This window comes from Geotrypetes seraphini, chromosome 4 (assembly GCF_902459505.1).
Source record: "Geotrypetes seraphini chromosome 4, aGeoSer1.1, whole genome shotgun sequence".
NCBI classification, from domain to species: domain Eukaryota; kingdom Metazoa; phylum Chordata; class Amphibia; order Gymnophiona; family Dermophiidae; genus Geotrypetes; species Geotrypetes seraphini.
This window is the reverse complement of record NC_047087.1, coordinates 173476285-173493002: the sequence shown is the minus strand read 5'-3', so window position 1 is coordinate 173493002 and position 16718 is coordinate 173476285. Positions and strand designations below refer to the sequence as shown.

Below are 16718 nucleotides of genomic sequence, written 5' to 3'. Positions count from 1 at the left end.
AGGGTTCCACAGTAGGAGACCGCAAGGGAAGAAGTTCAGACTTATCGCAGTTAACGCGCAGGCCAGAAATATCCCCAAAAGAACGGACCAGTGCAAGGGCCCGGTCCAAGTCCCGTCGAGGTTGATCCAGATAAAGTAGGATATCATCTGCAAAGAGGTTAATGCGACTCTCCTTATCCCCAATGCGAATACCCTGAATAACCGGATCCCCGCGAATCTTAGCCGCCAAAGGTTCAATAGCAAGTACAAAAAGTAACGGGGATAACGGGCAGCCCTGTCGCGTCCCCCGTCCCAGAGCAAAAGGGGCTGTAAACTGACCGTTAACCAAAAGCCTCGCCTGCGGCAAGAGATATAAGCTACGGATCCACTGATGAATAGAGCCGTCAATGCCAAACTGCCGTAAAACCCAGAAAAGATATTGCCAAGAAATACTATCAAAGGCCTTCTCCATATCCAGGCCTACAATAGCCGAGTCGCTCACCAACCCCCGCCTGGAATGAAGGGCCATCAAAGCTCGAATAAGATTCATGGACGCGTATCTGCCCGGCACAAAGCCAGCCTGATCCTCGTGGATCAAGAGTGGCAGAAAAACATTCAGCCTACGCGCCAATATGGCAGCAAAAAGCTTGGCATCCTGATTAAGAAGGGAAATAGGCCTATAAGAGCCCACCAGGGCTGGATCCTTACCCGGCTTAGGCAGCAACACCACATGTGCCATGTTGGGTGTCCCCAAACCTCGAGACTCGGAAAGCGCATTAAATGCCCCCGCCAAAGCAGAAGAGATCTGATCCGACAGAATCTTGTAATACTCGGAGCCAAACCCATCCGGACCCGGCGCCTTAGTTAACTTAAGCTGTTTAATACCTAGCAGTACTTCGTCGGAGCTAATAGGGGCATTCAACTGCTCCAACTGAGCGTCCGTCAACCGAGGGAGCTGGAGCCCCTGAAAGAAAGTATCCCGAGCAGTGTCCGAGAATGGGCGGTTAGCGTACAAAGATTCATAAAAAAGAACAAATTGCTGCCGGATCTGCTGTTCCTGCGTGTAACTAGTACCCTTAGAATCCCGGATGGACAAAACAACCTGGCGGGTACGCGGAGGCCTAACCAAATTGGCCAACAGTCTCCCCGTCTTCCCCCCCCAAGCATACAGTTTATAACGTTGAAAATATACATCGCGAGTGGCCCGCTGTGTCAAGATTGCATCTATCTGCCGCCTAACAGTCAACAAGCGACCTTTGTCCGCCGAGGAGAGCGAGTTACAATGGCGCGTCCGCAATTGCCGAAGCTCCCCGGAAAGTGTCAGAAGCTCCGCATCCATGGCCTTCCTCTTGCGAGAAAGATAAGCAATAATAAACCCCCGCAGAACCGCCTTAGAAGCCTCCCAGTATGTCACCGGATGAACATCAGCGGTAAGATTATGAGAACTATACTCCAACCACTGTTCCCGAATGTATTTGTGAAAGGCGAGATCTCTATACAGGTAACACGGAAATTTCCAATGCCGCTCCCCAGATTCCGACGCAAACTGGAGCTCCAGGACGACCGGCGAATGATCCGACAGGGGAACCTCTTCAATGTCTATGCGCGTCACCCTAGGGAGCAGAGAGGGAGAAACCAACAGATAATCCAATCTAGCATATACATTATGGGGATGTGAGTAAAATGTGTAAGTGCGTTCCGTAGGATGCAAAATCCTCCAAGTATCCAATAACTGCAACTGACTTAACAAAAAATTTACCCCCCGAGCTCCATGGTCCCTGGCCCCTGACTTTGCCGGATTGCAGTCCAGGGCAGGATCTGCAGTAATGTTAAAATCTCCTCCCACCAGCGGTTGGTAATCAGGGTACATGGCTATCTTGGCGAGCAAAGCAGAAAAAAATTTATGATTATACCCATTAGGAGCGTACAGATTACACAATAACCATTTGAACCCCCACAATTCCCCCAGGACGATAACATAGCGGCCCTCCACATCCTGGAGAACCTTGTGAATATGAAAGGGCAACTGTTTATGCAGAAGAATGGCCACTCCCCGCTTCCGAGTACCGAAGGCAGACGAGCAAACCTCACCCACCCACTCTCTCCTCAGCTTCAGATGTTCCGCCTGGGAGAGGTGAGTTTCTTGCACAAAGGCAATATCCGTCCCCCTCCGACGAAGCCAGGTCAATATCTTCTTTCTCTTAATAGGAGAATGGATCCCATCCACATTGAGGGTCGTTATAGTCAATCTAGTCATGCAGAAAGGGTACTCTCAGAGATAAGGACAAAAGACAGCGAAATATCAGAGATGGGTAGCCCCCCAGCTAGGCCTCCCATCCAAGAATACTGAAGTCTGGACCCAGAGCGCTGCACCATCACCCACACTGAACACATCCAAACCCATACACACCACAGCCACACAAACCCCCATGCATCCCCCACTAACCATCCTCTCCCAACCCTCCCCATCCCCATCCCCACCCCAAATAGACTCAGCACCCCAGCCCTCTCCCAGTCTCCCCAACCCAGCAGAAAACGGAGAACAGCCCCCCCCCACCCCCGGAGCAGTCCATCTCCAGTAGCCCCCCCACAAACCCCATCCCCCCCAAGGAAAAAACAAAAAAGAAAAAATACAGAAAACAGCACTCCCAACGAGTGTAGCAACTAAAGTCCTTTGTTTGAGCTCTCCAAGTCCAGAGCCCCACTAGGCCAGTTCTGCTGTCCAACAGCCCCCAGAGGGAGCCCCCCACCAGCATATGGAAGAGACCCCCCCCCCAGTAATCCAAAATGAACAGACCACCATTACAAGATAGTGAAAGAGGGAGCTCCGGAAACCCCTGGAGGCAGGCTAGGCAGCAGCCGCAGGTTGAACAGCATGGACAGGTCGCGGCCCAATCCTCAGGCCTCTCCAAGTCCAGATTTTACCAGTCTGCCCCTCACATACCGGCATACAGCAGACAGCCCAACCCCGAAGAGCAGGGAGAGCAAGCCAGTGGGGTCAGTCGTACTCACAGATGAGAAAAGTTGCAAAGGCACCGCAGTGACTGCAAACAGCTTGTCCAGAGCAGAGTAGTGCAAACAGGGCCAACAGAGCCAAACCAGCACCGCACAGCCATCCGATCAATCTGCCGCTGGAACTCCTCCATCGACCCCCACCGGTAAAGAGTCCAAATATCGCTGAGCAGCCGCCCGATCCGGGAAAGTATGGGGTTTCCCCTCTCGCCAGACACGCAGGGACGCCGGATAGACGAGCGCAAAGCGCACTCCCCGCCGATGGAAAGCAGTGCAGAGAGGCGCCATAGCTCTTCGTAGAGAAGCCACGTGGGGGGAGTAATCATTAAAGAGCAGTAGCTTCTTTCCCTCGTACTCCAGCACACCAGCCCTCCGGTAAGCCTGGAGTATTAACTCCTTCTCCCTCCAGTTTAGATATCGCGCTATTGCCGCTCGGGCTCGATTTTTATCTTCCGTGCGCTGCCCCAGACGATGCGCTCTCTCACACAGGAAGCCCGCCGTCGGCGGCTCCAGTCCCAGCCGCGTGGGAAGCCAGACCTGAAAGAATGCATACAGCTCCTGATCAGCTCGCATCTCCGGCAGGCCCACCACTCGAATATTATTCCGGCGCTGGCGATTTTCCTGGTCGTCCAGCCGACCCGTCAGGGTAGCCACCTGAGCCTGCAACGCCAAGACACTGGTGCGCTCCTGGAGGGCCGCGTCTTCCCTGTCCGAAACCCGCTGCTCCACCGCCGCCAGCCGGGTGCTGTGGTGTTCAAACCGCTCATGGAAGCCCTCCACTGCGGACTGCAGCTTATGCAGGCGATCCTCCAGGGCTGCAGTGACCATCCTCGAGATCTCCTGGGCCCATTCACCCCACTGAGCCGGTGCAGCAGGGGGAGTCGAGGGCGCCACCATTTTCTTCCCAGACAAAACAGACTTAGATTTTGGCGTCTTCGCGGTTTTTACCGGCATCCCAGGAGTCAGCGATTTCGCAGAGCTCTGTGCAGCACTCACAACCCTAAGAAAGGGGTCCGGGGCAAGCGAAAACCAGCAAACCGCGGTATGTAGGGAGTTAAGCGGATTTTAGGGACTCAGACTCGAAGAGCTCAGGGAAACACGTCCTACCCAGGCAAACACATCACGTGGCCCCCCATAATTCATTCTAATCCAAAGTTTTTTCTTCAAAAACATTCCAATGTCCCAACTGGCAAAGTCCTATCAGGCTATCAGGTAGTGGAGTTATATATTGAATGAGATTCACTGGAAATATTTTTATATATTTATATTTATGAAATTCACTTAAAGCACTTTTGCGTTATTGCACTTTACACAAGTGTATGCCTGTGATGTGGGCGTGGCTTGCAAATAGCCTGCCGATTGATTTAAGCTTGGACTTCTGCTGTGGCAGTTGCCGCTATAGCTTAACAATCACACTGAGGATACACACATTCATTTATTAAGTAGTAGTGATTCATTGTTGGATATGTGGTATATATCTCCAGGGGACCTCAATCTTTCTCAAGTACTATTTTGAGGGATTTCTCTTGAGAAAGGCATCCAACACATATCCTTCAACACCTGTTGTTGGGAAGACTTTTCCAAAACTCAAGTAGGACCACTCCGTCAAAAATTACAAAGACTAAGATGAAGTTATAGGGAAAAACTTTTAAAACCAATAGGAGGAAATTTGTTTTCACTCGGAGAATAGTTAAGCTCTGGAACGCATTGCCAGAGGTTGTGGTGGGAGGGGATAGAGTAGCGGGTTATAAGAAAGGTTTGGACTATTTCCTGGAGGAAAAGTCCAAAGTCTGTTGTTGAGAAAGAGGTGGGGGAAGCCACTGCTTGCCCTGTGTCAGTAGCATGGAATGTTGCTACTCCTTGGGTTTTGGTCAGGTACTAGTGACCTGGATTGGCCACAGTGAGAACGAGCTACTGAGCTTGATGGGCCATTGGTCTGACCCAGTAAGGCTATTCTTATGTTAGGAACTATGATCCTCATTGCACCTTACTGGGCCAATGCAGATTTGGTTCCCGATTCTTCTGGAGTTAAACTCAGAATGACCATGGAGACTAGAGACTTCTAATTCTCATCACTCAGAATGAGGGCTCTATCTTGCATTCATGCAAATATCATCAGACCAAACACATTACTTAGAAACATGATAAAGGCCAAATGTCCCATCCAGTTTGCCCAGTACACAGTAAGTCTGTGAATAATTGGGAAAAGGACCTCAGAAAACCATGCTGCAGATATTAATGATTGTAAATTAAATTCATGTAATCTTTTTATATTTTCTTATTTTTAAAACGTATTAATTCTTTTAAAAAAACTGGCACAATACACCAGATATGTTTAATATGCACTTATCTCCAAAACCATTTCACCCTCCATTGGGGACTTCATCAGGGATTTTCAAATCAAGTACATATCTACAAAAGCAAAAAGAATAATTATGTTGGATGTTCTACAGAGATATACCAAGGCTAAATATCAAATGATGAATGAATCAGACTTAAAATCTACTAAATCCAGGGGTGAAATAGATATCTATATACTCATTTGAAGCCAAATCAACTAAATATAAGTTCTTTTGAAAAAATACATACGATACTATTGATTAAGAAAATGAATAAGAAAAGAATTACCGGTATACATATTTTCTTATACAAAAAAGATGTGGATCAATGAAGATAGAGGCTGACTTCTAGAGCAGTGTTTTGACTCGCAAAAGCAGTTATTGACTGACTAGCTATCTGAGAATCCATCAAAAAATGATTATGTATTAGATGAAATGTAAATTACTGGTGATTTACTAGATTTTCAAATGTTCTACAGAAACATATCTTTCTAACAGTCCATTTAGATTTTACTCACTGCATAATCTCTCATGGCTGCCTGAGTCTCCGCGAGCAAGCATAAAAAATGGCATCGGCTGTTAATTAAGATGCCCACACATGCGTACTCATCAATTATGTCATCTCAGAAAAAAGAATTCCATTCTGTCTCATTATTAAGACCTTGCAGTTCAAGAGATGTACATTTAAATATCCAGCATGCCTCTCTCCATTTTAATCTCTTTATTCTGTCACCGCCTCTGCTGTCAAATGGTTCAACATCAATGATGAAACACTTCAAATCATCAAACTTACAATTGGAAATCAGCAGCTCATTCATTCTTAATCTTTTTATATTTGACTTATGTTCCCTTAAGTGTAGCTTTAAATTTTTCTTTGTCACACCAACATACAATTTTAGGCACAGACATATTATCATATAGGCCACATGGTCTGTTTTGCAGTTGGTAAAATTTCTTAAAATTTACTTCTTATCAATTGGATTTACAAATTCTTTGTCTTGAATTGTAATGTTGCAAATATAACAGCTCCGACATTGATAATATTCATAAATAAACTTAGGACCCCTTTTATCAAGCTGCACTAGAGGTTTTTATCGTGAGCTGGTGTGGTAAATGCTCCAACGCTCATAGAATTCTTAAGAGTGTCGAAGCACATACATTGCCAGCCTGCAGTAAAAACCTCTAGTGCAGCTTGATAAAAGGGGTGGGGTGGGGGAGTCAGTTTTTTTGAAAAAATGAATAAGTTTTTAAAAATAATTAAAAAAATACAGGTATTATAAAAGGTTTACATGACATTATTAAAATCTGAATAATGGGTTTTTGGACTAGTGAATGAAATTGGATTTACAATCGATGATATCTGAAGTATGGTTTTCTGAGGTCTTTTTCTCTATTAAACATTCATTGACCTACTGTGTAGTAATGTGTTTGGTCTGATATTTGCATGAGTGTATTTCACTAGCACCCATTTTTAATTGGAATCTTTCTTGCATCCCAATCTCTAATCCCTAGCCCTCATGGCTTGGATGCTGAGAGTATAGAGTTCTTATCTCCAACTGCTTGAAAGGTGTCTCCCATGTCCTGCCTGCTTTCAGAAAAGATTTCACAAAGTGGTATATAATTTCAAGTGGAAGAGGTTTGCCAGCTGGTGTGAAGGCAAGGCCTTAGATCCCTTTTCCTGTCCTTCACATAAACAGTTTGAGTACCTTTTGCACCTTTCTGCGTTTGGTCTCAAGACAAACTCCATAAGAGTTCACCTCAGATAGGGCTACTATATTTTTAATTTTTTTAAAAAAAGGATGTGTGGCTCCCAACCTGTCCCCACAAAAACTTTGTCTCTTCAGGGCCGCTTGAGTGGATGCATGTGACATTATTGCATCACATCCATGCATGCGCAGATGCCCTCTAGACATGGCCCCAAGCTCAGTGGTTTTCAAAACCCGGACAAAATGCCGGGTTTTGTAAACCCATCCAGGTGCCTGGACAGTTCTCTAAAAAGAGGACATGTCCAGTTAAATCCAGACATCTGGTAACACTAACCTCAGTGCAGTTGGCACTTATCGCTGGGTGAAAGGTAAGCCCATCTTTGTAGAGCCTCTAGTTGTTCGATTTATGAGAGGTTTGCTATTAACCAAGCTGGAGCCTGGGACAATCAATCTACTGCTCCCCACTTCCCCCTGCTGCCACAGAGATTGACTAGCAGGAAGAAAGCCAAAATCTCAAACTTCTTCTTTGAAAATGAAATCTAGCAAAACACTCCAGTTCTATCTTTTTTTTGATGGTATAAATGAAATATGAGCCACACACATTCATCTGTCTGTCCTACAATTGCCACACACCTTTGTTCCTTTCTATTTGTTTTCTTTTTTTTTTTTTTTTCACGAAGACACCCACTCACAGCTCGCTCAGTCTCCACTCTCTTCAGTCCTGCTACTCTGTGAGTACGTCTGCCGGGTTAGCATGTTAATTCTGTTCTACCCCTCCTCCCATATGAAGTATTTCCTGTTTCCACATAAGTGGGCAGATGGGACATAGCAAGAAAAAGGAGAAGGACGCGTGGCCAGTGGCAGAATAAAATTAACGCAGTAACAACACAGCAGGAGATCTTAGCAGATTCTTCTGCCTGTGCCGGCCAGGGGGATTTAAAGTCATCACTCATCTGAAAGCAGTTCTCTTCTATTGCTGGTGCCAGCAAGACCCCCTTGGAGGCTGGGCCTGGAGATTCTTGCCCTTCTGCCCCCCCCCCCTTCTCAGGAGCCATGTACCAAGCCGCTCATCAAACTACCCACAGTGTCATAGGACCTCAATGTAGTCCTCGCCCAGCTGATAAAAGCTCCTTTTGAGCCACTAGACACCTGATATTTATTTATTTACATCATTTATATGCTGATTGACCTATAGGTTCTTGACCTAGAAGGTTCTGTTTGTGGTGATGGTCGCTTTGGCACTCGGAGTAAGTGAGCTTCAAGCTCTAGTAACTGATCCACGGTTTACAAAGTTTTGTCGTGACAGAATAGATCGCCACACTCATCCTAAGTGCCTTCCAAAAGTGGTGCCAATTTTTTAAAGTAACCAGCCAATTATTCTGCCAGCATTTTCCCCAAATCCTCATGCCTATTGTGGTGAAAGTGCAATAGACTAGCCTGAGCCTTTTATCTGGAGCGGTCTACGGTCATAGACAGTTCCCTCCGCTTTTGTTATTTTGACCCAAACAGGATAGGGGCAGCCATCATTAAATGCACTTTATCCAGTTGGTTAAAAGATTGCATCTCCTTTACTTATGCCCAGGCTGAGCTGATGCTCAGTGCATCAGTGGCGCACTTGAAGTCAGCCTCCATTGAGATTTGCAAGGCTGCAACATGTTCTTTGGTCTACATATTCACATCTTGAGCAGAAGCTTTTCCTGCCCAGTTAAATCACTTTGAATGTGCACGCCTTAGATTTCACTTGCACTAGCTGCAAGCATTAAGCTCTCACCTGAATAATTGTCATGAATGCTGAGGGGCCTGATTGGATTTCCTACTAAACCTACTGTATTTTGGAACATCATATTTTACTTTATATCTCAGAATATTTCATGTTTGTTATAAAAAAATATTCCTTTCCAGTGACTCATGAAATCTAGAGTCTGCCAGTTCCAAACTATTAGACAGTTTTATTTGTATAACTCCCATCCGTTTATCAAATAAATTGTGGGGCGCCTAAACTGGGCACGGATGGCACTTTTACGAAACACAAGCAGAGTTCCGGGAAAAAGTCTCCTCAGTCTGCTAATCTTGTGAGATCTGAGGTGCACAGAGTGGTTCCAGCCACTGGTGACTGTTTTTCCCCAGAATTTGTGGATCTGAGCTATCTGGCTGTATAAAAAATAGAAAAAAGGGCTTTGCCTGTTTCTCCCACTCAGACTCCAATACAACAGTCTGTTCCACCTTCAGATGCCAGCATGTCGATTTGTTCCTTTGCTGGGGTACCAGAAAGCAGGCGGCTTGTCCCTGCCCTTTCTTCTGCTTCGGTGCCTGTCCTTTGCTGTCGCCGGTTTCTTCAGCGGAAATAACCGATGTGGCTAACTTAGCGGATCTGGGTGATACCAGAACAACGGGTTCCAAGACCTTGCGGATCGCAAGGTGGTGTGCCGGCTCTTCAAGTCTAGCCACCTGCCCGACCTTATTTCTGGGTCACTGTGAACACGAAACTTGGTTTCAGAACACATGGTTCAGGCAGAATATACAGTTCTGAGTTCTGAAACTCCGCTGTCCGCCTCCTTGCTGGACAATGCGGTTTTGGCGGAAGTGCTGTTAGAGATCTGGGAGTCCTCGGAGGGTTCCCTTATCCTTGGACCATGGCAAAATTGTATCCCATGCCGTCCGACTTCACCCTAGTGCCTTATCCCACTGACGGTGGATTCAGCTATGGCTCAGGTCGCCAAGCGTACCTCTTTATCTTCAGATAGAGGGGTTGTCCTGCAGGATGTTCAGGACAGAAGAGTGAATTTTGTTCTCAAGCATCTTTCTGTTTCCGTTACAGCGGGAGTGCAAGCTGCGGCGGCCACTTCCTTGTGTCCTGGGCATGTCTGAATTTTTTTTGACAGACGCACTCTATGGCATTTTGAACTAAGTTAGGAGCTTCTTCAGTGTCTACTCGGCGAATGATCTGGATTCACCAGTGGTCAGGTGCTCCTGCAGCTAAAGTCTATGCTGAGTAGGTTCCCTTTTAAAGGTTCGCTCCTGTTTGGCCAGGGTTTGGATGACCTTATGGCCAGTGTTCAGGACCGTGAGCCTGAGGTGCTCTCTGGATTTATTCAAATGATTCACACCTTGTATAGTTCCCCCTCAGCTAGATTATATATTAATAATTCATTCTCGGAGCGTTTTTGTTTGAAAAGGGGAGTTAGACAAGGATGTCCCTTATCTCCTTTGCTTTTTGATATTGTTTTGGAGCCCTTGTTGTTGGCTATTCAGCAGGCTAAAAAGAGATACAGGGAATTCCATATGCAGGTAGAGATTATAAAGTTTCGGCTTATGCAGATGAGATATTGCTTTATTTGAAAAATCATGAATCAACCATCCCTTATTTATTGGAATTGATTGATCGTTTTGGTAAATTTTCTGGTTATAAGATAAATTAGAATAAATCAGAGGTTCTTCCATTGAATGTACACTGTGTAAAATGAATATTTAATCCATTCCCATTCTTTTGGAAGGAAGAGGGAATGGATACTTAGGTATAATGATTCAAAAGATATTGGAAGATACAATTACAGTAAATGAAAAATCCTTATTGTTGAAGGTCAAAGAAATATGTGAGCATTGGAATCCATTACATTTTTCTTAGTGGGTGAGAGTCCAAACCATCAAAATGATGATTTTGCCTGTAGTTTGTTACCAAATGAGTATGTTACCAATTTATTTTCAATCATCTTTTTACAAAAAACTAAATTGGATTCTTTCAAAATTTCTTTGTCTTGGTAAAACTCCTAAAATAGCCTTAGTATCATTACAAAAATCTCAATCGATGGGAGGGGTAAATTTTCCAAATTTTTATAGATATCATCAAGCTTTTATTTTGCGTCAGGGTATGTATGGGATCCTTCCTGAACTCATGGAGAATCTACCGGATTGGATGATCTTAAGAGAGTCATTTTATGTCTCCATTACATTTGTCACAAAAAATAAATAGAACCAAGAGAGGCTGTTAAATAAATCTATATCCACATAGCACAACCTCAAGAGTATAGGATAACAAGTCCAAGTGTTACTCTTAAGGGAGAAAAGACCTCAGTGTCTAATAGGAAAAATCAAAGCAACCCATATAGACAGGCTAGTTGCAAATATCACTTGCAGCCAGCAGACACATCCTCGGTCAAAAACTCCCAAAAAGTTGAGGACACAATTTCACAGTGAATTTCAACAGTCTTAATTCTAAGTCTCAAAAAGTTTTCAAAAAAACACTTATCTGAAAATTGTTGTCTTCTCAATCAAATTGCAAACACAAGAACGTGATCCTGGAGCTTGGAAGCAGGAGAAAATCACTCCATAGGAGACAAACTCAGAGCATAGCAGCTACTAAATATCACCACTAGCACTTGGACTTGTTATCCTATACTCTTGATGTTGTGCTATGTGGATATAGATCCATTACATTTGTGCCACATTTTGAGTATCAGGCTGCCCAGAATATATAAGGACAATAGTATTCTTTTTTCTACCTGGAACACATTAAAATTCATTAATAAATTAACATCTATTCCAATACAACAATCCACGTGTCAATCCTTATGGAGGCCCGCGAGAACTGACAGCAGCCATTCAGGGACCAATGCGGGACCAGGTAGGCACACTAAAAGCGCACGCCTGCCTTGTGCACTGCTCTGCCGCTGCCGGAAAAAATCAGGAGGCAGCCGTCCAGCGATATAGGAGCACGGAAACCGCGCTGGACCGCTGGAATATTTTTTAAAAAGGTACCTGAGGGGGGGGTTGTTATATTCGTTCCATAAAAAGCACCCTTATTTCCACCCACTTTTTTGGGGGAAAAAAGTGCGTCTTAAGGAGCAAAAAATACGGTAATTTATAAAATTTTGTGCAAGATCTGTGGGAAAACAGTACACACAAATATCACAGGAAAGTAGGCAATTTGAAAATTCCCTTTATAAGAATTATCCAGAAGTGATGATGAGGATGGTCATCATCATCATCATCATTGCAAAATTTCTAGAAATCTAAAGGAACAGATCTTGAAGAGTAGAAGAAGGGATCTGTTCATATTTATGTAGCTATAAAAGTGATGCAATGCTGAATTACTTATAACCATCCTCTATTGTGTCACCCTATTAATATATTATCAATTTATCAGCAGTTGAAAAACATGCATAGGGCATATTTATTCTGCTTCTATGAATTTTTTTTAATTTTATAATAGCACATAACTACAGGAAAGACAAAGACCTCCTGTTTTGATTTGAATACTTTCTGACTTTCCAAAACCTCCTGCAGTGATGCCCTGTGAGTAAGATGCAGATTCTTCACTGTCTGAGCTGTAAAAAGATATTATCTGACCTTGTCAAATTAATTGGTATTACTTGATACCAGTTTTAGTGCTGCTAATTGTTTGGAAGAAATAAACAGTTAAACAGCATTCAGCAAAAAGATCAGTGTCCATTTTAGTGCGTCCCAAATTTTACCCAGCATTTTAGCATTTGAAAATTTACCAGATGATGATGAAAATAAAATAGCAGTCATTCACTCTCCTCTGTCATCCACTTCTTCCTCCCCCACTTATCTAAAGCAGGAAGGCAGCAGCTGCAGCTGCAGCACAGAGTCCTGTGTATCACAGTGTGCTCTCAGACCTCAGTACTCTGAATAGGTTTACAGTTTAACAGGAAGCTCACACAGGAGGAGGGTGCAAGGCCTGTGACTGCTGACTCACAGACCCTATGTTGACTGTCATAATTGGCAGAAGTCACAGTGTGGAGGTCTAGAGAGAGATAAGAGCAACCAGTTTCTGTTACCTCATCTTTTCCTAATGTGACCCCATTTGGGAATCCCAGCCCAGTTTGGGAGCCACTTATATAGATATTAGTGATATGTTGAAAATATGAACAGATACAGTGACAGCTTTATTAAAGGGCAAGTAATGGACTACTGTTTCACAGACCATACCCAGAATGGTCTAGCATTGTATGTACTAAACTAAACTAAACTAAACCTTAAGTTTATATACCGCATCATCTCCATGGATGTTGTGGAGCTCGGCACGGTTTACAAGAACTTAAAATATAGGAAGGGAAGGAAAAAAAAGGTTTACATGAACTTATATATAGAAGAGAAGAGTAAGGGGGGATAGAATTACATTTTAGTGAAAAGCAAGGTTTTCAGTTGCTTGCGGAATAATTGGAGGGAGCCCAGGTTCCGTAGCAGGGTAGTAAGGTCGTTCCAAAGACCTGTGATTCTGAAGAGAAGGGATTTTCCCAGTTTGCTTGCATAGCAAATACCGTGTAGAGAGGGGAAGGATAGTTTATAGCTTTGTACAGTATATTAATGTTTTAATGTATTTATTTATTTACAATATTTATTTTCTGCTCTGTCCTATACAATTCTAGGTGGATCATAAGCCAATATACAAAATCAATACATAAAAATACATTCCTAGTATTAAAAGTAGTAACAATTAGACAAAATTTGGCACATTCACATTGGTTCGCCTGCTAGCATTTTAATCAGGGTGGATAAAAACTGATGATTAATTTTAATTGGAATTTTTTTAAATAAAATGCTTTTTTGAGGAAAAATCTATCTAAAAATAGTTTTCTATTTAAGATATATTATAGTCCAAAAGTTATTTATCATGAAATAAGGATTAGTTTTTAATTATGTAGCATGAGGCTGTATATTCATGCAATGTTTAAATTTTTTGGTAAATGAATTCCATTAATCCATTCACAATGTCACAGGCAATTTTTCTATCTACAAGATATTATCACAGATGCTTGGTTTTGCATTTCTCAAAACTGAATTTGTGTCTGCAGAGATAAGATTCTGCTTCTTCACAGTAAAAATGTTATAAAATGTAGAGTTGAGAAAAAGATATTAGCCCTATTGTTCCTTATTCAAATCGATGTACATAGAATCAACCCCTTAGCTCTTAAGTGTTAAGCTTATATATCTGCACAAGGAGCTCAGTGTGAGGAGAAAGGGGCAAGCAGTAAAAATGAAAGTGACACCTTTTGAGCAGAATATTTCACAAGTCTTGGGATCATTGTGTGTATAAGCTGAGGTTTATCATATTATTCTCTCCTTGAAGGAGAAAACCTTTAATGGCAGCAGGCTGTAAAAGATGCCCAGTTTGGAAATAGTTTAATGTAATTCCTCTACTTATGGGTAAGACAGGCAAGTGTGCAAAATGCAAACATGGAAACAAAAAAAAATGCAAGGCCTAGTGGCCCAAATGAAACATCATGAAAAGTGCTTTGATGAAGATGACAAAAGGAACATGTTTGAACAGGCAGGGTCTTCAAGTTGGTAAATGCCTTGAGGAATTGTCATATTTGAGCAAAACTATACTTGTTATTATTACCACATGTTGTCATCATTTTGATACAGTTGTTATGAAGAAATAAAGAGTGAATATAATAAGAAAACCTTGATTTAAATCAAGAATTTCTTAATTGTGATTTAAATCAAGTCTTCAGTTCAGGTGATTGTACCATGAGCGAGATAGTTTTATTGGCCTTCCAGATCTGTGTCTACCTTCATTTTCCCTTGTGTTTGAATATTATATGTCTGAAGAAGCACTTAATTGATATGACCCTAGCATTTCAAGCTGGTAGACAACAATCTTGGTTAGGTAAATGTATTCAACAAGCTATGTATCCTATTGTAGTTTTCTGAAATTAATTAAGACCACTTTGTTCAATAAGTTTATTACTTAGTGAGTTTTATTATTGAAATTCTATTTTACAAATATTTGTATTTTTTACTGTATTATTGTATTTCGCTGATTGTCCAGCTCTTTTTAGTATAAACCGCCTAGAACTTTTGGTTATGGCGGTACAAAAGAATAAAGTTATTATTATTATTATTATATAATTCTAATTGTTATGGGTATTTCTTAGCTTCATACCTTTCTGCTTCAGTTTCACCACATTTCCTGAAGAATCTGACCTACAGGCATCCATCTCTCTGAACTTTTTCCTTTCATTGGGTCTAGACAGACAAAAGTAGTAATAGTGATGATAGTTTTGGTGATATGAGGTTTCTCAGCTATCCTTTTTCTGTTGCAAGAAAAAATGAAGAAAAAATACTTTGGGGGTATACCATCAGTTCCAGGTGATATGCTGCTGTCCAGTTCAGTGATCTTTATTATTTTTGAATGGGGGGGGGGTCACTTTGCTTGTGAATATCTTCATAAAGGTGGTTAATAAATCTCAATGAATGAATGAATAATAAATTGGCAAATAGAGTTCAGTGTGAGAGCCAGGACTTGCACTGGATAAAGGGGATGGTGCCCAGAGACCTAGGCAATAAAGGAAAAACCCCATCAAATGATGTAGCCAGTCTAGCTGTTCAGACGCATTTGGAGTGATAAGTGTAAATAAAATAAAGTTTGATTTTCCGGGCTCTGTCTGCCTCTCAACACATCTTTTCTCTTCCAACACCCCCCCCCCCCAGCAAAACACACTCTCTGTCAACTAGTCTCATCAGCCTGTCCTCCCAATCAGCTACCATCATCCTGTCTCCAATCCCTTTAAGTTGCATCATCCCCTATTGGTAAAAGCCCACTAACTTTTTCCAGAGTCCTTCCAGAAGCACTGCCTCTGGAACAGCTGTTGTTTTCTTCCAACCACATGTAGCTCTCAGTGAGATTGATCCATGTGGTGTCAAATTTTCTTCATTGTTTGTACAGTCTTGTAAGAGTAATATAAGATGCTGGAGAGCTCCTAGAACTGTGCATTAGAAAGGGGGTAGAAACTTTTAGCATTGATTGCTAGCTATTTAAAATACATAGGTTAGAAACAGAGAACCAAAAGTAGCTGTATATCTTCTTGCAGCTAGACAACTGCTCTTCAATGACATATCTAATTTTCTTCCAGATATGAAAGGTACAGAATGCTCACCATCAACTCCGACTATGAATTCTTACTTCTACAAATTCATGATCAACCTGCTCCGAAGGTTTAGCAGTGAACGGAAATTATTAGAGTTAAGAGGAGCCTTTATTATCAGGTCAGCATTTCAGCTTCCAGTGCTATCTGCTGTTGTGGTTTATTTTGTTTAAATACATCTGGTCACTTCTTTTGCTTGTGCTCTACATGGATGTCAGAGTAGCAGGTTGGGACGATGATGATGATTTTAAGCTGGAGTATGGAAGTAAATTGTTTATAGAGAATGCATGTTGAGGTAACATCAAGATTTTTAGTGAAAGATAGTTGGGATAGAGGCACTAAAGGCTCTGATCATCTAATTATTGTCGCTAGACCTGGTTAGTGACAAATCGTATTTGCTGACTCGATACACAAAATGGTTCACCGCGTGTTTTTCCACGCAAGTGCCCATTTTCGATTCCGACCATGCAAATAAGGTGGTTAATATTAAAACGCCATGCAAAGTAGCTGACTGATTGATGCTCTAACATCGGTTCGCCATGCTCAAAAAATAGTGAAGATCTCTACAAATCCAAAAAAAACAACCTGTCAGTAACTGTTTACACTCAATATTCCAGGGTTGGTGGTGGCTGGCTCCACCTAAGATAAGTGTTGCCTTCTCTCTCTCTCTTTTCTAAGGGACATTTGATTGTTCACAACAAAAAGTGTTTTGCATATATAACACATATGAAAAAGGTTTTTTTTTGCATTGTTTTGCACTAGTGGATAATCAATTTAGATGGTGGAAGGAG

At 42.4% G+C, this 16718-nt stretch overlaps 1 protein-coding gene across 5 annotated transcripts in view; it reads left to right on the top strand.

The window, feature by feature from the left end:
• The window catches only part of VAC14 (VAC14 component of PIKFYVE complex), a 419381-nt gene that overhangs the window by 232852 nt on the left and 169811 nt on the right, over positions 1 to 16718 (top strand). For all 5 annotated transcript variants that reach the window (XM_033943353.1, XM_033943355.1, XM_033943354.1 and 2 more), the window contains one exon: positions 15916 to 16048. In XM_033943353.1, the coding sequence (XP_033799244.1) occupies positions 15916 to 16048 (133 nt within the window). The remainder of the gene's footprint in view (positions 1 to 15915; positions 16049 to 16718) is intronic.